At 44.5% G+C, this 23,967-nt stretch overlaps 1 protein-coding gene across 3 annotated transcripts in view; it reads right to left on the reverse strand.

Moving 5' to 3' along the window:
- Positions 1–1,517: 1,517 nt before the first annotated feature.
- The window catches only part of LOC120299621 (hephaestin-like), a 67,994-nt gene continuing 45,544 nt past the window's right edge, over positions 1,518–23,967 (reverse strand). For 2 of the 3 annotated variants that reach the window (XM_039324603.1, XM_039324605.1), the window contains 8 exons: positions 21,575–21,714; positions 20,015–20,143; positions 11,360–11,466; positions 10,150–10,375; positions 5,807–5,946; positions 5,383–5,545; positions 3,482–3,520; positions 1,518–2,805 (listed from right to left, as the gene is read on the reverse strand). In XM_039324603.1, the coding sequence (XP_039180537.1) occupies positions 2,516–2,805; positions 3,482–3,520; positions 5,383–5,545; positions 5,807–5,946; positions 10,150–10,375; positions 11,360–11,466; positions 20,015–20,143; positions 21,575–21,714 (1,234 nt within the window). In that variant the 3' untranslated portion in view covers positions 1,518–2,515. The remainder of the gene's footprint in view (positions 2,806–3,481; positions 3,521–5,382; positions 5,546–5,806; positions 5,947–10,149; positions 10,376–11,359; positions 11,467–20,014; positions 20,144–21,574; positions 21,715–23,967) is intronic. The other variant, XM_039324604.1, reaches the window with a different exon arrangement.

A 23,967-nucleotide genomic window follows, 5' to 3' on the forward strand; every position in this document is an offset into this window, starting at 1 on the left:
ATTTGCCAACAAATGCGAGATATGCCCTGGCCTAACTTTTGAGGGAGAGGTCAGATCTGGAAGACACATGTTTTTTCAGGTTCCCCAACCTACTTTTCGAATTTGAGGTCAGTTTCACATTTTGACTTTTCGTGCTTAATTGGCTATTTGCCAAGAAATGCGAAATACACCATGGAGTAAATCCTGAGGGAGAGGTCGGATCCGGAAAAGAAATATTTTTTGGGGTTCCCCATCGAATGGTGAATCTATATATGTGTATACATTACAAATTTGAGGTCAGTGTGAAATTTTGACTTTTCATGCTTAATTGGCTATTTGTCAACAAATGCGAGATACCCCATGGACTAACTCCTGAGGGAGAGGTCGGATCCAGAAAGGAAATGTTTTTCAGTTTCTCCAATCTGTGGGGATACTAAATATATGTATAGTTTTCGAATTTGAGGTCTGTTTCAAATTCTGACTTTTCATGGTTAACTGGCTATTTGCCAACAAATGCAAGATATACCCTGACTTAACTTTTGATACAGAGGTCGGATCCAGAAAATACATGTTTTTTCGGGTTCCCCAACCTGTGGGGAACGTAAATATATGCCTACTTTTTGAATTTGAGGTCAGTTTCACATTTTGACTTTTCATGCTTAATTGGCTATTTGCCCAAAAATGCGAGATAGGCCCTGGCGTAACTTTTGAGGTAGAGGTCGGATCCGGAAAACGCATGCATTAACTTTCTATATCCTTTTTCATGGACAGCCACGAAAATTGCCTTTTAATTAAATGTAATGTTTTTTCAAATCCAAAATGCCCTGCTGATTTTGTATCGTGGCATAGCTGCATGAAAGTGACCCTCTGGGTGGTTGCCGAGATGGTAGCTGCTGTTTCAGCGGACATTCCCAGGACCACAGTTTCCAATTCCCCCTCAGTGACTCTCCAACTGTAGCTCCAGGTGCTGATGCAGCCGCTGGGTTCAGGTTTCTCCTCCCCTAGAGAGCTGAGGGTTCTTTTCATCAGGTCAATATCTTTCTCTAGGATCCAGTTCAAGTCCTGTGCATGACCTCCTTCCTCTTCGTTAACATGCAGGGACTTCTCCATCTCTTGCTTCCATTTCAGCTGGTGGCTGCCCCATCTCAGGGTCACCTTTCTCAATCACTTTTCCCACTTGTCTTTCTTGCCAATGCCCATCGACATCTGAGGTTTATGGTCATGCATTTCCACCACTTCTTCTCCTGAGCAGTATGACATCTTGTATCCCGATAGCTGGCGGGATCCCGGTCGGGGGGAAGGCTCCCTTTCCAGGGGGTTTTCTTCCTTCCCTGCCTCGTCATCCAACATTGTATTTTTTACAAAGTCCCCTGGTAAGGGTCTTCCTTCCAGGTTGACTATTACTGCAGATCCTGTCTAATGTAGGGACCCACTTCAATCCCACATCTTAAGAAAGCAGAACTCTTGGAAACAATTTCTTTCAACAGGAACTTTTATTAAGAATAGTTGATAGCAGGCATAATAGAGAGGATCTGAGGGATTTCTTTACAGATCGATACTTTAAAGTGTCCCTAAGCAAACCCCACCCCACAGTTCATCCGGTCGGTTCAGACTGGACAATCCCCAGGTGTTAAGTCCATTGTGGGAAAGGGGAGATAACATCGGTCCGGCTCCGGTTGTAGTACGATGTTCAACAGCTCTTTGCACCTTTTTTTGAGACCAGAGAAATAAGCCAGACTCCGGAGGTTTGTATTCCCCCCTCCCATTTTCCTAACTGCCAGGTTATGGAGAAGAAAGTTCAGAGAGTTGTATAGTGCAGGAGGCAATTTGTTACATTGTAATGGGCAGCAGACACAGAGGCAATAAACAAAAAGTTACATTGTACCGAATAGAGGAAGTGAAAGCAATAACCCCGCAGGCATATCCCCCCTCCCCCTTGGGAGTATGGCAGAACCCAGGGGAAGGTGAGATTTGGGTTTAGATCAGAGGAGATAGACAGAAATGAAATATAAATGGGTTTTGACAGGAATGCTTGTTGCCCTGCCCTCTTGAAGAACCATCTCTGTGCCTGTTGCTTCTCCCCAGCCAGGTATTATGTTCAACATGTAGAAACTAATTGGCTAATCTCACAGAATGGTGACTTGCCCCAAGAATGAAGGAATGCAAGAGATTCAGTTCTCAAGTTGTAACATCAGATAGGGATGATGGAAACTGTTGACCAGAGGGATTCCAAGTTCTTGACTGAGCATCCAGTATGAATTTATTTATTTATTTATCAAATTTATTGACCGCCCATTTTACCTGAGGTGATTCTGGGTGGCTTTACTTGAGGTTCTGTCCTATTCTTCAATGAATAAGGGTATAAGGATCTGGGAATCCATCTGATATTTGAAACCCTAAAATGTAGAGTTTTTAGCAGAATGACTTACTAGTAACATTTCTTATTGAATTTTCATAGAATGATTGCTGTATCCTATTCTGAGCCATTTTCACTACTGCCTGGCTTAAAAGCTCCCAAGAGTTCTTCTACTGTTCTCTAAAGGTCACGCTTCTGACTACGCATCAGTTTGAAGCTTTCATCCAATATAGATCGCTTGTTGAGTCTCAACTTCTTTTGTCTCTTGAGGTGAATGATCACACCAAGAAGAACACTGGCAGTGATGAAGAGCACAACCCCAGCAATAGCAAGTGTAATAATTGTTGCTTCTAAATGTCTATGGTTTAGCCTTGAGCCAAACAAAATGATGTCATGGGAGATTTTTTCTTCAGAAGCTTCCACATGTTCTTCTCCAGAATGACCCCCAATTACCACATCAGAAGTTTCTGCTGGAAATAGAACAAATTATGGAAAAGCCAAACTATGAACAAAGAGGAGTTAAATAACTTAAGCCATTGAAAACTGGAAAACAACAGCGATAATCATATAATAGCTGACTGAAATAAATAAAAATCATGGTTAAACTGGAAATCCTGTGAAATAATTTAGAATTTGGAATTGAACTAAGTTGGCCAAACAGAATCTCTTCCAGCTGTGTCATTCTTGAGCTTAAGCCTGAATTCATATATTACACTAGTCCCTGGTTTTCCTGAAAATGCCAAGCCAAAACCAAGAACTGAGCTGTCTTGTTCGTATAGGATTCAAGTACAGCATGGTTGCGCATGATGTTTAATTGTGCTTCAGCTAAAATGCCATAGCTAAGACCCAGCAGTTTCACCTTAACCACAGCCTGAAATAAAAAAAAACCATGGGTAAGAGGCAATCCTGCTAGCATAAGTTGTGATGAATAAGGGTGTACCAGTTAATATTGAAAGAGAATATTAAAAGAGGAAAATCGCTGGAGAATGTGTAAAGTTGGACTTTCAGGATGATTCCAGAAGGTGACTATTTGGGACCACAGGAAAAGAATGGAAGAGAGAAAAGATTTCAAATTTTGAATATCTCTATCAATCATGATATCTGAAAGAGATATCTGAAAAGAAGTATGAAAAGAAAACACGGTACCTGTAATTTTGAATACATGGTATCTGCAATGCTCTGCATCTGAAAAGAAATAAATTGCAGAATCAGGACTGTTTTGTGTAACTGAGCACAAAGGGAATTGAGAATCACAAAGCAGCTCAAGAGATCTGTGCATGGAATCCAGCTTTTACAAAGAGAAGTGAATCTGAATCTACTTTTTCATTAAACATCACATTCAGCCCTTGAACTGCGGCAAACAAACATTTATTCCCATCCCCAGAACACTTTTGTGCTGCTGAATTAGCGATTGAGACTGAAGTTTTGAATGGTTCTGACTGAACTGAATACTGGAATGGACCTGGACTGCACTTAGCTAGAACAGAATAGAGCTGGAAGGGACCTTGGAGATCTTCTAGTCAAGCATGAGAACCTATACCATTTCAGACAAGTGACTGTCTAGTCCAGTGGTTCTCAACCTGTGGGTCGGGACCCCATTTGGGGTCGAATGACCATTTCACAGGGGTCGCCAAACCACGCAGTCCGCCATTTTGTTCCCTTTTCCCTAGCTGTCCTACTCCCTCTTATTGGTGGCCACACCCACTTGGGGGTCACCACAACATGGGGAACTATATTATGGGGTCACGGCATTAGAAAGGTTGAGAACCACTGGTCTAGTCTCTTCTTAAAAATCTCCAGTGATGGATCGCCCACTATTTTGGAAGGCAAGAATTGTTCTCACTGATAGGAAGTTTCTCCTTAATTCCAGGTTGCTTCTTTCTTTGATCATTTTTCAACCATTGTTTCTTGTCCTGCCTCCTGGTGCTTTGGAGAATAGTTTGACCTGCTGTTCTTTGTGGCAACCCCTCAAATACTGGAATATTGCTCTCATGTTACCCCTATTTATTCTTTTCTTTAGACTAGCCAAACCCAAGTCCTGCAGCTGTTCTTCATATGTTTTAGTCTCCATCTTAGTTGCTCTTCTCTGAATTTTTCCAAGGTCTCAACATCTTTTTTGTAGTATAGTGACCAAAATTGGTTGCAGTGGTCTTACTACGGTTTTATAAAGTGGTACTAATACTTGGCATGATCTTGATTCTATGCCTCTGTTTATACAATTCAGGATTTTATTAGCTTTTTTGGCTGCTGCTGCACACTGCTGGCTCATGTTCAAGTGATCATCCACTAAGACTCCAAGGTCCCTCTCACAGTATTTTTGAGCCAGGTCCCACCTAATCTATATTTATACCTTTGATTTTTCCTGCCTAAATGTAAAACTTTGCTCTTTTCCACATTTTTTGTTCAAGTTTGTCAAGATCTTTTTGGATCCTCAGCTTGTCTTCTGGGGTGTTGGCTATTCCTGCCAGCTTAGTGTCATCTGAAAACTTGATGAGTTCCCCTTCAATTCCCTCATCAAAGTCATTTATGAAGATATTGAAGAGTACTGGGCCTAAGATGAAGTTTTGTGGTACCCCACTGCTTATTTCTCTCCATGTGGCTGTAGTACCATTGAGGACTACATGTTGAGTACGGTTTGTCAGCCAGCTACAAATCCATCTGGTGGTGATGTTGTGTATTCCACCTCTTTCTAGCTTACCAAGAAGTAGGTTGTGGTCTCCTTTGTCAAATGAATACTGAAATCTAAGTATACTACATCAACATACAGAAGTCCAGACATAGATTCCCAATTATCTGCATTTTTTTCAGTTCACAGTTCACAGCTAAGCAAGCACATTTGCTACATCCTTAGCTTTTCTGGTCCTTCCAGCTGCTGTTCTCTACTGATCCATCACTTATCCTGAAACTTTCCTAGTTCTGGAATTTCATCCTTGCTTTCCAAGGAGGTCAGATATGTCTTGGAGCCACTGAATGATTTTGACGGGCACAGTCCCTATAACAGATTAAACCCATGACCTTTCTTCTTACACCACAAGCTTTCTTCTTACCTTGGTGGGGTAGGATTGTGAAAAGGGTCTCCATGCCAGCATGGATATGGTCAGCCACATGGCAGTGAAGAAGCCAGGTGCCAGGATTGCCAACCTGCATCTCTACCATTTCGAAGGTCCCAGGGAAAAGATCCACCACATCGGCCCGGTAACTCTTGCCATTCTGACACACAAAATGGAAGGATAATGAGTGAAAATCTAGAACAGGGGTGATGGCCAGAGGGTAATGTTTAGCCACTACCAATTCCATGGCCAGAAAGCCAGGCATTTTATAAGTTTGCTCAGCTTAGTTTGCTTGGTGAGATGTGGGAAGAGGAAAGAAATCAACCTGCCAACTTGGGACTGCAAGACAGACTCTTTCCCTAGATTTATTTTATAAGTGGGATGGGAGGAAGCCTCTGCATCAGTTTGGGGAGAGTCTTACCCGGTAAATGAATGTCTCTGCATGGAAGTGAACAGTGTGCACGTCAATCTCCTGGCCCATTCCCAACAGATACCAGTTCACCCAGTCTCCTTCGCACATCTCCAATCCGGGCAAGTTTGCATATACTTTACCATTGATTGCTAAGGAAAGAAGAAATCTCTGCTTAATAATGGCAGAGCATTTGTCTCATGAAGAATCAAAGAACCGCTCCCCCTTCCAAAGTGAGCCCCAGCATCAGGGCTTTTGTCTCTGAAAAACTGTCAGCAATTATTCTGCCTGCCTGTGACTCGATCACAACCACCACAAACAATGTGGTTAGCTACAATCTTCATCCCAAGGAGGACTTTGAACTGCACTTCACTTTGCTGAAACTTGCTCTACTTTTGGAGTTTTGGCTTCTTCTCTCATGTCTTCTGTCAAATCTTGCCTAATGAAGAATTTAAAGGCTATCATAAATCATATAGACCAAAAGGTCGATACAAATAATCCTCAACTTACGACCAGTTGCTTAGCAACCATTCAAAGTTACAATGGACCCCCCCAAAGGTACTGATGATTTGATTCTGAAGTTTTAATGACTGCCCCCCAACAGTCATATGATGCCCATTTTGGGCGCTTGGCAAATGGCCTATGTTTACTGCCATTTGCAGCATCCTGTGGTCACATGACCACGATTTACAATATTTTTGGCAAAACCCAGGCTCACTTAATTACTGCTCCCCAAAAAGCCCTCCGTTGGTCACACTTTACAACTGTCACAAGTTACAACTTCAACTGGTAGGTTCCATTATGGTTGTAAATCAAGGCCTGCCTGTAATTGCTTTGTAGAGGTAAGAAAATCATCTTAATCAGAAAAGAGCTGGAAGGGAGCAGACTGTGAGACTCACAGAAATTGGAACAAATCTGTGAGAAGGACAGAAGCAATTATTAGGTAACTGTCAACTGAAGCCTATGAAGAATGATTGGACAAATTAAGTACTGTGTTTCCCCGAAAGTAAGACCCTGTCTTATATTATTTTTGCCTCCAAAAGAGGCATTAGGTCTTAATTTGGGGGATGTCTTATATTTTTCGTGACACCTGCCTCGTCTCACGGTGGCGGCACCAACAGGCCTGTCCAGCAGCCTGTGTGGCTGCTGGCCCACTTCTGCAGTGGCTGCTTGTGGTAGGAGGCTCTGCGGCACATCATGCCGCTGCCGCCACAACGAAGCAAGGCAAGCGGGTGAGGGGGTGGAGCTGCCTCATGGGCCCCACACCCGCTTACTTACTTACTTCAGCCCCCGCCCGCCAGGCCATTCCTTGATCGGCGAGCTTTCATTCCCCTCCTGAGCCAGACTGCCATGCTATGGTGGATGGGATGGGTGGGGTAGACCTGGTCCTCCTCTGCCATTTCGGAGCCAGGTGGGAGTGATGGCGAACGTCTCTGCTGTTGCTGTTGGAGGGGCTTTCTTTAAGCTTTGCCCCACAGATCACCTGCCCAGGCGCAGTTGCCATCTCTTTGTCATCTGCCAACTCTTCCAGCCGCCTGCCTCCGCCAGCCCTTTGTCGCCTGTCTCATGAAGAACAGAGAATGCAGCAGCTCTGCGTAGGGATGCAGAGCAGAGAACAGCCCTTGCTTGCTTCCTACATTGCACAACATCTCCCTTCTCCCTTATGGAAACAGCAGCCTGTTTCCTGCCAATTCTCCCAGTGCAGCTGCTCCCTCTTCCTGAAAGCATTTCTTTGCTAACCTGCTTTCCAGCTCTGGCACGAAATCTTTTTTTTTTCCCACGAGAAGTTAGAAGGTCTGACTGAACTTTTTTAGCCCCACAAACTACATTTACCTGCAGCTGCATTTTCTGTTCTCTGTTCTCCACGAGACAGGTGACAAAGGGCTGGCAGAGACAGGCAACCGGGAGAGTTGGAGGAGGACAAAGAGATGGCGGGTGCACCTGGGCAGGTGATCTGCAGAGCAAAGGTTAAAGAAAGCCCCTCCTGTGGCACATAGCAGCAGTGGAGCCATTCGCCATCACTCCTCCCTGGCTCCAAAACGGTGGAGAGGGACCGGGCCTACCCTGCCCTCCCATACAGCAGTTCAGGGCCCTCCCTATCATGGCAGTCCAGCTCGGGAGGGGAGTGAAAGTTCGCCAACCAAGGAATGGCCTGTCTGGGGGGGGGGGGAGGCTGAAGTACCGGTAAGCAGGCGGGAGTGGGTGGGGACACGTGGGGCAACTTCACCCCCTCCCCCACTTGCCTTGATGTGCCGCACAGCCTCCTGTCTCATTGCGACAGCGGGGTGGGATGGAGTGGGCAGGGGTGGGATGGAGTCCTAATTAGGGCTTATTTTTGGGTTGGGCTTATATTAGCCTCCCCAAAAAATCAGGGTAGGTCTTAGTTTAGGGGAGGGGCTTATTTTTGGGGTAACATGGTATGACAGCATACAGACAGTAAGTGCCGCCTATGCAAAGAAGGTGAAGAAACAGTGGACCACTTGGTAAGCTGTTGCAAGAAGATTGCACAAACTGATTACAAGCAGCGGCATGACAAAGTAGCAACAATGGTGCATTGGAAGATCTGCAAAAAATATCATTTGCCTGTAAGCAAAAACTGGTGGGATCATAAAATAGAGAAAGTCATAGAAAATGATAAAATTAAACTGATCTGGGACTTCAGAATTCAAACAGACAAGCACCTGAAACATAACACCCCAGACTTAACAATTGTCGATAAGAAAGACAAAAAAGTCTGGATAGTGGACGTGTCAATGCCTGGAGACAGCAGAATAGACGAGAAAGAACTGGAGAAGATAACAAAATACAAAGACCTACAAATAGAAATAGAAAGACTGTGGCAAAAGCAAGCAAGGGTAGTACCAATAGTAATAGGCTCCTTGGGTGCAATCCCAAAACAACTGGAGCACCACTTGAACACCATTGGCATTGAAAAATTCGCTATTAGTCAATTGCAAAAGGCGGCCTTATTAGGAACTGCTTCCATCCTGCGACAATATCTGTAATACCATCAAACATCCACATCTGCCTATCCCAGGTCCCGGGTAAGGACTCGATAGGTAGACAAAATGCCAAATCCAGTCTGAACATCTGGCTGACTGTGCGATGATCGACAATAATAATAATAATAATTAAAAAAAAGTTGGAAGGGACCTTGGAGATTATTTAGTCCTAACCCCCTGCTCTGGCAGGAAACCCTTATACCATTTTGGACAAATGGCTGTCCAATCTCTTCTTAAAGACTTCCAGTGTTGGAGCATTCACCGCTTCTGGAGGCAGGTTGTTCCACTGATTAATTATTCTAACTGTCAGGAAGTTTCTCCTTAGTTCTAGGTTTCTTCTCTCCTTGATTAGTTTCCATCCGTTGCTTCTTGTCTTGCCTTCAGGTGCTTTGGAGAATAGCTTGACTCCCTCTTCTTTGGGGCAGCCCCTGAGATACTGGAACGCTGCTATCATGTCACCCCTCGTCCTTCTCTTCATTAAACTAGACATACCCAATTCCAGCAACCGTTCTTTGTATGTTTTAGCCTCCAGTCTCCTAAGCAACAAAAAGTTGCTCTTCTCTGTACTCTTTCTAGAGTCTCAACATCTTTTTTAATCGTGGTGACCAAAATTGGATGTAGTATTCCAAGTGTGGCCTTACCAAGACATTGTAAAGTGGTATTAATACTTCACGTAATCTTGATTCTATCCCTCTGTTAATGCAGCCTAGCACTCTGTTAGCTTTTTTGGCAGCTGTAGCACACTGCTGGCTCATATTTAAGTGATTGTCCACTAGGACTCCAAGATCCCTCTCACAGTTGCTACTATTGAGCAAGGTACCCCCTATTATATCTGTGCATTTAGTTTTTCTTGCCTAAATGTAGAACCTTACTTTTTTCACCATTGAATTTCATTTTGTTGGATAATGCCCAGAATATATCCTATCTAATAACCAACTCCAGATAAATGATCAAACAGAAAACAATACCATAATCAGGAAACTACCAAGGGGAAAATCACACACACCCCCACCAACATAGGCAGAACAGAGAACAAACCCCACACTCACTCGCACTGATGAGGTTAACAAAACATCTGCAAGCTCAGGGAACAATAAGGACTCCATAGTTCAACCCTGAACTACAGATATTTTCTTCTATTGAAAATGAATTTTCTATGACAAAACCTCTATACAATGAGCTCTTCCTAGGGAAATTAAAGTTGTATGCATATTGGCACTCCAGAAATACACATGGAACAGTCAATTTTGTTTTAGAAATTTCTTGTTTCTCAGTAAGAAAGGCAATTTTCTTTTTGCAACATGCAAAAGACATCATTGGCGCTAATGCAAAAAGCACAAGAGATCTACAAACCATGCATTTTGTTGCTTTCCATAAATTCTTCGTCCTGCTGGTGGGAATGGTTCCAATCACCTTGGATATAAGTCTTCACATTTTCCTCAAGGTACCAAGATTGATTTTCATCAAAAACCAAAAAGAGGAGGGCGAATTCCTTGTTAACGCCTTTCCTTCTCCCATTGGGATCCAGTGTCCCTTTACGACAAACTTTCAGGGGGCCAATGAGGCCGCTGTACAAATCCTGCCGGAAAAGGAGAGAGCAAAACTCTTTGCAAACATTTGCTAAAACTCCACATACTTTTCATTAACATACAAGCCAGCTGCATCAGTCAAGACCTTAAAGACAAGAACAAAGGAATACTAAAACTCAGTACCATTCTAGTCAGCTGGTTTCGCCTCAGCCAATGTCAAAGTGGTTCTCAGCCAGCAACCAGTTATAACGGACTTTCCCAGTCTAACCACTTGCAACATGGATGTGAAGTTCTGCCCGCCTTCTGGGGCCACATTTTGGGTGCTTGGCAACTGCCCAGCATTTACAGCCACCTATAGTGTCCCACGGTCACCTGGCCACAATTTGCAACATGTTTGCCAGAATGCAGCGTTTATTTCAGGTTTCCAACAAGAAACACCCATTAATGATGATGGTTTTGTTTAATAACCACAGCATTCATTTAATGACCACGGTGTTTACAACCACTATGTTTGCTGTTGTAAAAGCTGCAGGCAACAGAACATGACAGAACTGGGGCTAAGACTAGTGCGGAAGGAAAGATGCAGGTTAGACTTCTTTGCAAGGAGAAGCTGCTCCTTCATCTTCTGTGCAGGAAGAACAAATGGAAGAAGATAAAAGCTGAGGTAGGAAGACTGCTTTGAGAAGGCTGATGCATGTTCACGTCTCTTTTGTTTTATTACTTATTTTTGTGAACAGCTTCTAGCATACAGATTTGTTTGTGAGGGATATATCACCAAACACACATACATACACAAACACACTTCCTCCAGGAGCTCAAGATGGCATGCATAAGACTCCCTCTGCCATTTTCTCTACAACCGCCAGCCCGTGAGGTAGTCTTGGCTGAGGGAGAATGACAGTCTCAAAGTCACCCAGGCAGCTGTTATGGTTGGGGCTTCAGCCATTCCTAATCTCCACCTTGACCACTTCCTTGGGCAGCTCCCTCCCATCCTGGGAGAGGACATCAACAACGAGGAATGGAAGAACACACACCTTGACAGGATCGACTGTGGAATAGTAGATCCAACTCAAACAGGCGGAATCGTTTGGTCCTGGACCAGATCTTTCAGGAACATTCCATTGATAGGTTACAATTTCTCCTGGGAGAGAGAGATTTCAGCACTTTTGTTAGGAATTTTAGCTACAGGGGATTGTCATTTGAAAATTAAGGCCTTCAGATATAAAGCCCTCCTCATGAACAACAAGCTACAAAAGAGAGCACACATGATAAGAAAAACAACATATTTATCAGCAGACCTACGTTAGTACAGGGCATCAGCTAAAATCTAGGACCACTTTTTCCCATTATTGATTCAACAATACCTTTATTTGGAACGATAGTTTCCATGTGTTCTTCTTTGATCTGTGAAAATTAGTATTTTCACAAGCCAAATGAATAGAATTCTTTATTGGACATACAAGAAATTTGTTTCCAGTGTACATGCAAGTGTATTTACAAGCAACAGATGATAAATCATGATCATAATCATCATAAAAATATATTCATCATAAACCATAAGATGCAACACTTAGTGATAATGATAGGATGCTAGATAAGCAAACAACATACACCATACTAGGATACTAAATAAAACAATATATATCATAAGATACAAGCCATAAGTATCATAGTCATAAGAAGATAAGGAGATAGATAATAGGAAAGATGAGAAGAATAATAGTAATATAGCTTTACTACGTAGTTTGACAGTATTGAGGGAATTAGTTGTTTAGAGTGATGGCATGGGAGAAAAAAAAACTGTCCTTGTGTCTGGCTGTTATGGTGTGCAATGCCATATAGGGTCATCTTGAGGGAAGAAGTTGAAACAACTTCTGTAGATAGATATTTTCACAGCCCTCTTTTTTGCTTGTGCAGTATACAGGACTTCAATGGAAGGCAGGCTGGTAGCAATTGTTTTTTCTGCAGTTTTAACTACCCGGTGATGGTTGCAGTGCCAAATCAGACAATTACAGAGGTGCAAATGACAGATTCAATAATTCCCTTGTAGAACCGTATAAGCAGCTCTTTGGGCAGTCTGCGCTTTCTGAGTTGGCACAGGAAGAACATTCTTTGTTGTGCTTTTTTTGATGTTAGGTCTCCATTTTAAGTCTTGAGATATTATAGAACCTAGAACAGTGGTGGCGAACCTATGGCACGCGTGCCAGACGCGGCACTCGGAGCCCTCTCTGTGGGCACATGTGCTGTCGCCCCAGCCCCATCTCCCCCCACAGCCCCCTCCTCACCAGCAGTCCCCCTGGAGGAGAGTCGCCAAGGACATAACCGGGCAGCAGAGACTCCGCCCTCATGCCCCATAGCGTGCAGATGATGCTGCGGGATGTGGGCGGAGGGCATGGCTGCCATGGCACTGCAGGGCTGCCTGGGCGATCTGTGGTGTACCATGGAGGCGGTGCATGGCCCTGTGGGCAGGTGGGGCGGGGGGTGGGTAGGGGCAGAGCAAGCAGGGCGGGAGGTGGAGCGGGGGCCAGTTTTTGGGCACTGGGTCTCAAAAAGGTTCGCCATCACTGACCTAGAAACTTGAAGGTCATACTGCATTGTTTAGTATTGTAGACAGGAGGTTTTTCCTAAAATCTACTATCATTTCTATGGTTTTGAGTGTGTTCAAGTTTAAGATTGTTCCAGCCGTACCACAACGTTAGTTGTTCAATCTCATTCATCATGATCTGAAATGAGACCAATCACTGTTGTATCATTTGCAAATTTCAGTACTTTAACAGAGGGATCCTTTGAGATGCAGTTGTTGTTATAGATAGAGAAGTGGAGAAAGCACATAACCTGGGCGGGGGCTGTGCTAATTGTAGAGGTATCTAATGTGATTTTGCCTAGCTTTACCTGCTGCTTCCTATCCACTTACAAATGGATAGCTGAATTAGTTTAGTCAGAAGAATATCTGGAATGATGGTATTGAATGCCAAGCTGAAGTCTACAACAAGGATCCTTGCATAGGTCCTTGGAGCTTCAAGATGTTGCAGGATTAAGATTATTAATTTAAATGCTTCCACCAGCACACTTCTACCTAACTGACTGGTTAAGAATATGTAAGGACCCGCTTCAAAACCTCATCCCTGGAAAGCAGGACTCTTGGAACAAATTCATTCCAAAAGGAACTTTTATTTGGAGAAGCTGATTGCAGGCATGGAAGACAAGATCTGAGGGGTTCCCGCTCAGATCAATAGGTTAAAAGAGCATCAAGCAAATGATGGTCAGTTCAAATGAGCCAATCCCCAGATGTTAAGTCTGCTGTGGGAATGGAGCAGATAACTGAGCCCATTCCCATACCTGTGAAGACATTGTTGGGTCTTCGCACCTTTCTCTTCCGCAGTGAGAGATAAGCCAGATGGTCGGAGGCACATTCCTTTCTCATCCCGAATTGACACCAAGGGGAAACAGTTCAAAGAGCAAGCAAATAGAAAGACAGAGAGGATACACTGTGCCCAAGCAAAAGCATCTGATAGGGCACTCAGGAGAATGACAGTACTCATAGAAAGAAACTCCACCCAACATGGAAATGGATTTTGACAGTCCTCTGCTATTGTGCAACTAAAAATTACTTGATTGGAATGTTTGGGTTTTTCTTTTACAATAATGTTCTTTTTAGCTATTGCTTACAAACCATGTTTTAACTCTAATCTTCTGTATTTATTTAAATATATTTAAATACTTCTGCATTTTTTAAGACATTTATTGGCTCTATTCAGTTTTCACAAATTGTTTGCTCAAATGAGACTTTGGGGGCTCTTGCTGACCTCCATAGCAATTGCAGGTGAAGACAGACAGAATAATGCAACTGGTGTTCTTAAGTGAGCCAGTTGTTGTTGTTAATTGCGAAGTCGTGTCCGACCCATCGCGACCCCATGGACAACGTTCCTCCAGGTCTTCCTGTCCTCCACCATCTTCTGGAGTCCATTTAAATTCGCACCTACTGCTTCAGTGACTCCATCCAGCCATCTCATTCTCTGTCGTCCCCTTCTTCTATTGCCCTCAATCTTTCCCAGAATTAGGCTCTTCTCCAGTGAATCCTTCCTTCTCATTAGGTGGCCAAAGTACTTGAGTTTCAACTTCAGGATCTGGCCTTCTAAAGAGCAGTTGGGGTTGATCTCTTCTAGGACTGACCGGTTTGAACGCCTTGCAGTCCAAGGGACTCGCAGGAGTCTTCTCCAGCACGTCCAACTTTCACAGCCATACATTGCAACTGGGAAAACCATGAGCCAGTGGGACCCCATAATTAGTTTTCAGATGACAACTGGGGAAATCTGAGATCAAAACTCCATTAAGCCACAAAGTTCACTGCTGATCTTGGACCACTCGCAGCCTAAATTCCCTCACTGGACCATGGTATACATCAGTCTTTCTCAACCTCAGCAACTTTAAGATGTGTGGACTTCAACTCCCAAAATTCTAGCTGGCTAGGGAAATCTGGGAATTGAAGTCCACACATCTTAAAGTTGCTGAGGTTGAGAAACACTGGCATTAAAAAAGGGAGTACTATGATCTTTATTATGGTCACTGACCAAAACAAAAAAGGGGGGTGAAGGAAAAGAGAAGCATCTCCTCAGTCCTTGGGGAAAAGATGGGGGAGGGGGCCTGAACAAAGGACAGGTGAAAAAAAAATGGCCGCATAGAGACCTGCTCCTTTTTACATGCCTCTTCGTCGACCCAGCCTAGTCCCCGATACTCTGGATTCTTTGAATCTGGGAAAATAATTATAGGCAGGAAGGAAATACGAGGGCAATTTGGAAATAAACCTCCGTTTGGTTATCAATGACACTCACAGATATAGAACGTCTATTATACACATTAGAAAACTATAGCATTACATTACTTTTCGACATAATCGCCATTCAAATTGAGGCACTTGTCATAACATCTTACAAAGTTTGAAATCCCTTAGTAGTTGCTTGGCACCAAATCTGGGCTTTAGGGGGGGAGGGGTGATCAAAAACATCCCAACAGAACTGCTTCAAAAGTTCTTGGGTGCATCTAGCGGTGACAATGGATGTTCCCGTTATGACCACTGAGCGAAATTGCAGCCATTTTACTTTGCTTTTAACTTGCTTTCTTTGCTTATTAAGAAAACAGACATAGAAGGGGATGGGGCGAATGCATGAGCTCAGCTAGCCATAACAATAGTGCAGCTTCATGGGAACTGAAGGATGCAAACTGATAACATTTGGTGGGCTGAAAGAATGGACAGAAGCCCATGTTTTAAGTTAATTGGAGAATGTGATTTATGACTGCCTAATGAGGGTGGGAATTGCAACGTATTACTTTGTGTCTGGACAGGGGAAGTTTAGTTTTGGGTTCAACTATGTAGTGCTGATACTTTGTTTCCTGAATAAAATGTTCTTTAAGGAAGATTCCTTACCTTGAAGTTCTTTATTGGGTTTCATCTATCGGAACCATGACATTAACCCAAAACTACAACTTTCTACTTTAACCATCTTGGGGTCCTGAGCACCAGTCACCTTTCCAAAGCCAAACGGTAGGCTAACAAAGACTCAAGGAAGAACTCAGCATGGAGAAGGGAGAAGCACAAGCAACCAGCACCCTGGCCGGGGTGCTGCCTCAGCGGAGGGAGCGCAAGCCATCACATTGGCAAAGAAGTTTGGAACCCTTACAGTCAGGAGCTAGACCAAAGATGCGGGAGCTGACTTTGGAGTGGACCCTGCCCAGTGGAGAGTCCAAGCATCTTGGGGCAACCCTGCTGAAGGAAGCTCCACGAAAGTGTCTGAGGCCTGCAAGAAGAGGCCTCTTGAGAATCGCATTCTGCAGATCACCGGGGAGCCAAGGGGCCAGCAACTATTGAGGACTCGGGAGAAGTCCGCCCAAAGCCAATCGGTAGAAAAGTTGGTGGAGAGGTTCAAATAACTGGAGGTGAGGAGCGGGGAACAACTCTCCCACTCCTCGCATGCAAGTGAGCAGAACGATCAACAGGACCATCATCAATTGGTGTCCAAGAGAGGTCCAAGCCCAGTTGGGAGGGTGCAAGCAGCTTCCCTGCACCCAAAACCACCTGCATTAACCTCTAGTCCAGTGAGAAAGAAAACTCCTGACCGCCATTTGGACTGAGATAGTCTGGATCCCTGCCGATCTTCAAGAACCCAAGCGCCACTATCGGCACAAGGGCCCCAGCCACCAGAAAAGCCCCGAACGGCGTCGATTATCGTGACAGCTCCAGACGTCGAGACTACGATGACAGCCTGAGGTGTCACCGCTACCATCAGAGCCCTGACTATTACTATGACCGGTCATACAGCCCCGAGCCTTATTGTCGTTGCTGCATGAGCCCGAAGCCAGTGCAGAGGGAAGACCCGAAGGTGGGCATTCAATACAATCTAATTCAGCAGCTGCACAACCTGTTGGACAGCCAGCAACAGGTAGGGGCACAACAGCCACAGGGGGGGCCTGCAGCAGCTGGGGATGCCACCACTGCCACTGGGAGGCCAGCAACCACTAGGAGGCCTGCAGCAACTGGGGATGCCCCCGCCATCCTTTGGAGGGCTGCAGCAGTTAGGAATGCCACCACTGCCACTTGGAGGCCAGCAGCCGCTGGGGGGCATGCAGCAACCTGGGATGCCACAACCACACCTGGGAGGCCACCAACCACTCGAAGTGCAACAACAATGGGGAGGGGGCAGCAGCCTATGATGGCACCACCTTTTAAAGCAACTTTTGATGGATTTTTTTCCCTCAATCAAGTACGTTCACACATGAATTGTAATGTCAACTTTTATTCGGACACAGCTGCCATAGTCAACATTGTCACAGCCAATCTAGAAGGGGAAGCATCTGAGTGGCTAAACAATCTGTATAAAGAGCAAGCGCCCGAACTGAGAAAACTTCATCTTTTCCTTCTTGGACTGAGAGCCAGGTTCAAGGGTCAATCCATAGCTCTCCAAGCTGAGAAAAAAATTCACAAAATAAAGCAGGGCAATAGACCTGCATTGGAATATGTGCGTGAATTTTGAAAGATAGTGGGTTAAATTGAAAAGTGGCCTAGTGCATCACTTTCCCAGGCCTGCATTTACTGGGTGGTCCCTGATAAACTACAAGAGTGGTACCAGGCTACAGTGAGGCTAGACATCGAGCTTGCTCGTTATAAAAAACCAACCCCCCCCCCAGAAACCTGCATGAGACCAGAGCAGACCAGACAACTGCCGCCCTGGAGACCCCCAGCCATTGCAACCGCAAAATCTCCTAAACCACCTGTTGGGCCACCCATCAAATGCTTCAGATGTGGCCAGCAGGATCACCGAGCGGCAAATTGCCCGATCCCCTATCCCCAACAGTGGGGTAGATCGGGCCCACCGGGGAAAAAGAAACCAGTCCAACAGCCGGCAAAGGAGAAGTCAAGCTGGATTGCACAGGAATCTGTTACCCAAGTCACATCACCCACACAGGAGATGGCTGAGAACCAGACCGAGACTCCCACTGCCTCTCTCGCACCTACGACAGTGACGACAAAGGGGAGAACGACCTGATGATGAGTTGACCCGTCCCACCTTTTTCTCTTGCTGCCAAAATTATAGTCCCAAAGACAGGGGTACAAATGGATTTAAAAGTAGTAGTGGACTCAGGATGTTCTTGGTGCGTTATCAGCTTGCCAACTGCTCTTAAGTTGGGTATTTGAGCAAGATTGCTCTCGAAGCCCATGAGATTTGAACAGGCAGATGGCTCTTTAATGGAAGGAACTTTAGTGACCCATCTTACAGAACCTGTCCACTTAGAGATAGGTGAACATTGGGAGTTCATCCGTTTCGTGGTGGCTCCGAAAATGACTGAGGCTGTGATTTTAGGTCTAACTTAGTTAGACAAGTGGAGACCTTTTATATGCTGGGAAAAGGGGATGACGACCGTATGATTGCCTATAGGTCCCAAACCCCCTCTTCACTCTTCTAATGTTACCGAAGGACCTATGCCATTTGCGGAACCATGAAAATAGCTACTGTTCCCAGGCCAGGCGAATTATTCATTTCCACTGAGTATCGGGATCTAGTGGAGGTGTTTAGTGAGAAAGAGTGTGATGTCCTGCCTCCTCATCGAACAAATGACTGTGCCATTGAACTATTACCGGTAGACCGAGACTGAAAATGTATGCTATGATCCCCCCTCGAAATGGAGGAAATGTAACAGTATGTAAACAAAAACCTAGTAAGGGGTTTCATCGAACTGGCTAAATCCCAGTTGGGGGCTCCGGTGTTGTTCAAAGGACAGTTTGCTTTGTCTCTGCATAGATTATAAAGGATTAAATGCTGTGAGCAAAGAAAACAAGTACCCCTCTCCGTCCTGAAGGACCTATTGACTCATCTGGCGAAAGGGCGGATCTTCACTAAGTTAGACCTGAGAAAAGTCTATTATCAGGTGAGAATAAAAGAGGGAGATAAATGGAAGACGGCTTTTAACTGTCCTATGGGCAGCTATCAGTTCAAAGTCATGCCATTTGGACTGCAAGGGCTATAGCCATCTTTATGCAGCTGATCAACCAGGTGCTACACGATCATTTATATAAAGGGGTCTTGGTGTATCTTGATGACATCTTGATATAGAGCAAGAATATGGCTGACCATGTAAAATTAGTGCGAGAATTGATGAAGAAATTGCTGCACGCCAAACTATATGTTAAGCTATCAAAATGTGAATTCCACCAGACTCGGATGGATTACCTGGGCTACAGTATCTCCTCTGAGAGCATTGAGATGGATCCTGTGAAAGTGAAAACCGTAATCAAATGGCAACCCCCCAAAACTCGCTAACAACTTCAAAGCTTTCTGGGGTTTGCAAACTTTTACCGACAATTCATCCCTTCATTTGCCGAAATTGCCTTACCTCTCACAGACTTGTTAAAAACTGGCAAAGATAGGGGGAAGCCACAACTGGGCCAGCCGCTACAATGGACTATGAGCTGTCAAACTGCTTTTGAGAACTTGAAAAGACTGTTTGCGGCCAATCTGATCCTAAAGCACCCCTGCCCGGGGAAGCCCTTTGTGATTCAAGCCGATGCCAGGGAGGTGGCCATTGGAGCTGTACTATTGCAAAAGAATCATGAGAGGGTCCTGCAGCCCTGAGCCTACACTTCAAAAAAATTCTCCAACTGTGAAAGATGATGGGCAGTGTGGGAGAAGGAAGCCTTTGCAATTCATTGGGCTCTGTTAAATTGGCAGCACTACCTGGAGGGGAGCAAGGTGCCTTTTGAAGTGTGGACTGATCACAAAAACTTAGAGGCATTGAAAAGTTCCTTTGGGATGTTTTTTTAAAGGAAAACATCTTGAGGCACATTGAGGCACATTATGATAAGTGCCTCAATTTGAATGTCAAAAAGTAATGTAATGTTGTAGTTTTCTAATGTGTATAATAAAAGTTCTGTTTCTGCGAGTATCTGTCACTGATAACCAAACAGAGGTTTATTTCCAAATTGCCCACATATTAGCATCTTTCTTACCAGGAATTTCTGAATTCACCACCCTGTCCATCCAGAAGCTACAGTTTAGGTCTACACTGACAATTCACATTTTTAAGGCCTTTTAGTCTTAGGGAAAGTAGGACAGATGGTGCAGTTGTGAACTTTTTAATACACAGATACACAAACACAACATATAGGTTGCCACAGAGAACATATTGGCAAGACTCACCAGGCAGTGCTGTCTTGGAGTCCTTGTTCTTTTCCAGGACTCCGTGGGCATGAATGGAGTAAGGCCGCATGGCCTTGTTCCTAAAAACTATGTTCAGCACATCTCCCACTTCTGCCCAAATAAAGGGACCTGGAGGCAAGAAGGACAAAGCAAAAGAACAGTGACTCGGCTTTTGGAAAATTTCAGCAGGGGTGGTGGTGGTTCTTCTGGTGAACAACAATGTGTAGCCCTCTCCCAGTAGCTTCAGAGAACAGCATAACCACTTTGCTTCTGAGAGAAGGAGTCAGCCTGCTTTGCTTTGTGCCACCAGACCTGGCTTCCTGACCAATTCAGGGCATCAGTTTACTCTCCAAAGAACCTGAAGGCAGGGCAAGAAGCAAGAGGTAGAAGCTTGTCAGAGGAAGATTCAACCTAAGGAGAAATTTGGGAGAATGATGAATCAGTGGAACAGTGTTGTGGGTGCTCCATTACAAGAGGCTTTCAAGAAAAGATTGGACAACTGTTTGTCTAGGATAGTATCAGGAATCCTGCCTTGGGCGGAGAGTTGGATTATAAGACCTTCAAGATCCCTTCCAGCCTTAGGATTCTAACCAGACTTTCTCTGACCTGTTCTTCCCAAGCTTTGATGAGCTGAGCCAGAGAAGCCAGAAAGTCCATCACACTTCCCCAAAGCTTGGAGGGACGTCTCCAAAGGATCCAATGTGCTATCAAACATTGTGTCATGGGAACTTCTCTACCAACTCCAATTTGCTCAACTTTCCTTCAAGCATGAAGTCAATGCAGAAGCTCTTTGGGTTTTGGAAAGGAGGGGGGAAGCAGAGAGAAGCTTTGAAACAACTTGAAGTGCTTTCTCAGTGCAAATGGTGTGAACCCTTTACCAGTGGTCCTTGTCTTACAATAGCAACTGGGATCAGAACCTCTGTCCCAAAGACTGTCCAAGCCAGGAAGGGCACCCAAGGGTGGCCAAGTGGCAGGTATGGCACAAGCGCAGAAAGAGGGTAGTGGTGGTGTGGGTGGGAGAGACTTAAGTCAGTGACTTCAGACCTTCAGTGTCAGCTTCCCCTTTCACTTCCTGGGGAAGTCAGCAGGGAAGATTGCAAGTAGCAATCATGTGATTGTGGGGCCCTGCAGACAGTCATAAGAGCAAATGGGTGCTGGTGCCCAGATCGCAATCATTTGACTGCAGGGCTCCTGGGAACTCCAAAGTGTTGTTATGACTACAATTTGTTTCATGCCATTGTAACTTTTAATGACTGCTGAATGGTTGTAGGCCAAGGACTATCTTGACCTCCCCTCTCCCCCAGTTATTTCTGTCTCCCTGAAAGCCACATATAGTTGCCCAAAGCAGGAGTCCTTATTCCATCCTGGAGAAATCATTGTTCATTCTATCTGTATTTCAAAGAGAATCCTCATTTCTAGAATGGAAATCTCTTGGTTGAGAAGCTGCAAAGCTTAACAGGAGTGGATAAAAAAGACGCCCTCTTGAAAACAATGCACAGAAAGAGTTTAAGCTTCTACTAGCTGGAATGAAAATCACACTCAAAAGTTTCAGTGGGTTACCTAATATCCCCAGGTGTTGCTCAGCATCTGTTCTGTTCTTCGGGGTCTTGAATGTTCCATCTGTGTATTCCCTATAAACGGCCTTCTTGTACTGGGAGCCCAGTCGTCCATTCTCATGGTTGAGAAATATGTCACCATATCTGTGAATTTCAAAATTCCTTTTTGCATGAAAGATGCATGGTTAGCACAAATGAACAACTTACAATGGTGTGTGTTAGACTCTCATTCATTGCTTTGGAAAGATTTAACTCAAGGAAATCTGGCTTTAACTGATCTGAAGCAGGCTGACAGGAAAGCCAGTAGGGGAATCACATAGATGTAAAATGTTTAAAAATATTTCTGCAAACTTTATCTAAGATTTTTGAGTCCTGATGTGGCCAAGGAACTTCAGGTTCTGCCTCTGGATCTAATATTTTGAATGCAATAATTCTTATATAGCAATATCAAGACATCAAATACTTTTAAAGGAAGTTTTTGATTTCCCCCTCAGTTTATTTATTTATTCAGTTTCTATAGCTAATCATCTCAGACAAGTGACTTTTGATTTGTTCTGTTTTGTGTCTTGCCGTACTCCCAAGACAGTTACTCCATGGAGGCTTTTCCCTGGAATATGTTTAGAATTTGGCCACACGTGGCTCTGAGGGTAACACGGATATCTGGGGGGGGGGGTCAAGAAAGTCAAGCAAGTGGCCATAGCTAGACAATCAAAGCCCCACTCTTTTTTACATTGTCACAGTGCTCATATAAAGTGTCAGGGCTTTGATTACAGGGTTGCAGCTACCATCTTGTTGTTTTTGACCCCTTCCCTGTGGAAACCTCTGCTGGGTCAAGTGTTTCCTGCTGCAGGAAGGATACTGAGGCTGTTATGTCCTGGGCTTTGATTGACGGAGCAGGTGCAGGAAGCTGCACTGAGACCTGAGCAAGACAGGCTGTCTCTGAGTTACTGAGCATGTGTTTGAGCGGGAAAATACGTTGCATTCATTGGCTGAGAATGCCCAAGAGTGAATGTATAAAAAGGGGCGGAGCCATTTTGAGAGTTCTGTTTAGCTACAAATAAAGAAGTACCTGTTGTTACTCTGCCTCATTCAATGCCTACCAACGCGCGAAACAGAACGGAGGACTGACAGCCAGCTTCTCTTCCTAGCAGGAGGAATAAAGGGGAGCCTCCTCCCAATACGACCTGTAGCCCGTTTCCCTTCTAGATTCCTGTGCACTAGCCTCAGGAGCTGAACTGAAACCCCAGCAGAAGTTGAAGGAGGAAGAAGCTTCTGCAGGGCCTGGGAAGTTGGAGGAGTGGCAAGAACTCAAACTGCAATCAGGCCTTTGTCTGAGAGGAGGCAATGATCAGGCCTGCAGTCCCACTTATGCACCATCCAGCTTCCACAGGTTAAGATGCAAAGTGTAAAAAGGAGCAATACTCAAGAGTGTGCTGAGTGGAGGTTAGAGAAGCAAAACTAAATAAATGCTGCAGAAATTTCTGTTTTAGAAAGTTCAAATAAGGGAGCGGCCCTCACGACAGATTCTGCTGAGCCTGAGCTGTCCATGCCACAGTTTGTTGGCCATGGGAAGAGAGTGGGGGTCCATTCCCCCTTCCTATTAGCTGACCATCCTAGCAAAGGAAACTGGTTCCACCTGAGAACCTCTGCTAGCCCACAAAGCCTTCACTGCAAATAAGTATCTTCTGCATTCTTTGACAAAGTAACAAAATTAGTGGACCAGTGAAATGCTATGGATACAATTTACTTGGACTTCAGTAAGGGATTTGATAAAGTAGGCCACAACCTACTACTTAATAAGATAGAAAAATGTGAGTTAGACATGTCTATGGAGATTCTCAGTCATCCAGGTCATAGTTATCCCAAAGGTGCTTTTTCACGAGGCAACTGGACTTCCTTGTTTTTTTTTGAAGATGTTTCGTTTCTCATCCAAGAAGCTTCTTCAGCTCTATTTAGATGAGAAGCGAAATGTTTTCAAAGAAAAACAAGAAAGTCCAGTTGCCTCATGAAAAAGCACTTTTGGGATGCGAGTAAGAGAGCATCACTAACATTTGTAACTGAATGATCAACTGCACTCATCCTGTAGTCCTTAATGGAACTGCATCTACATGGAAGGAAGTATGCAGTGGGGTACCCCAAGGTTCTGTCTTAGGCCCAGTGCTCTATAATAACTTCATCAATGATTTAGATGAGAGCATAGAAAAGGAATTCATCAAGCCGAGGTGGCGCAGCAGTTAGAGTGCAGTACTGCAGGCCACTTTAACTGACTGTGTTCAGCAAGTCAGCGGTTCAAACCTCACCAGCTCAAGGTTGACTCAGCCTTCCATCCTTCCGGGGTAGGTAAAATGAGGACCCAGATTGTTGGGGGCAATGTAAATATATATATATACATTGCTT

The sequence above is a fragment of the Crotalus tigris genome, unplaced genomic scaffold, assembly GCF_016545835.1.
Source record: "Crotalus tigris isolate CLP2741 ecotype Arizona unplaced genomic scaffold, ASM1654583v1 scf7180000024303.721469, whole genome shotgun sequence".
Taxonomy (NCBI): Eukaryota; Metazoa; Chordata; class Lepidosauria; order Squamata; family Viperidae; genus Crotalus; species Crotalus tigris.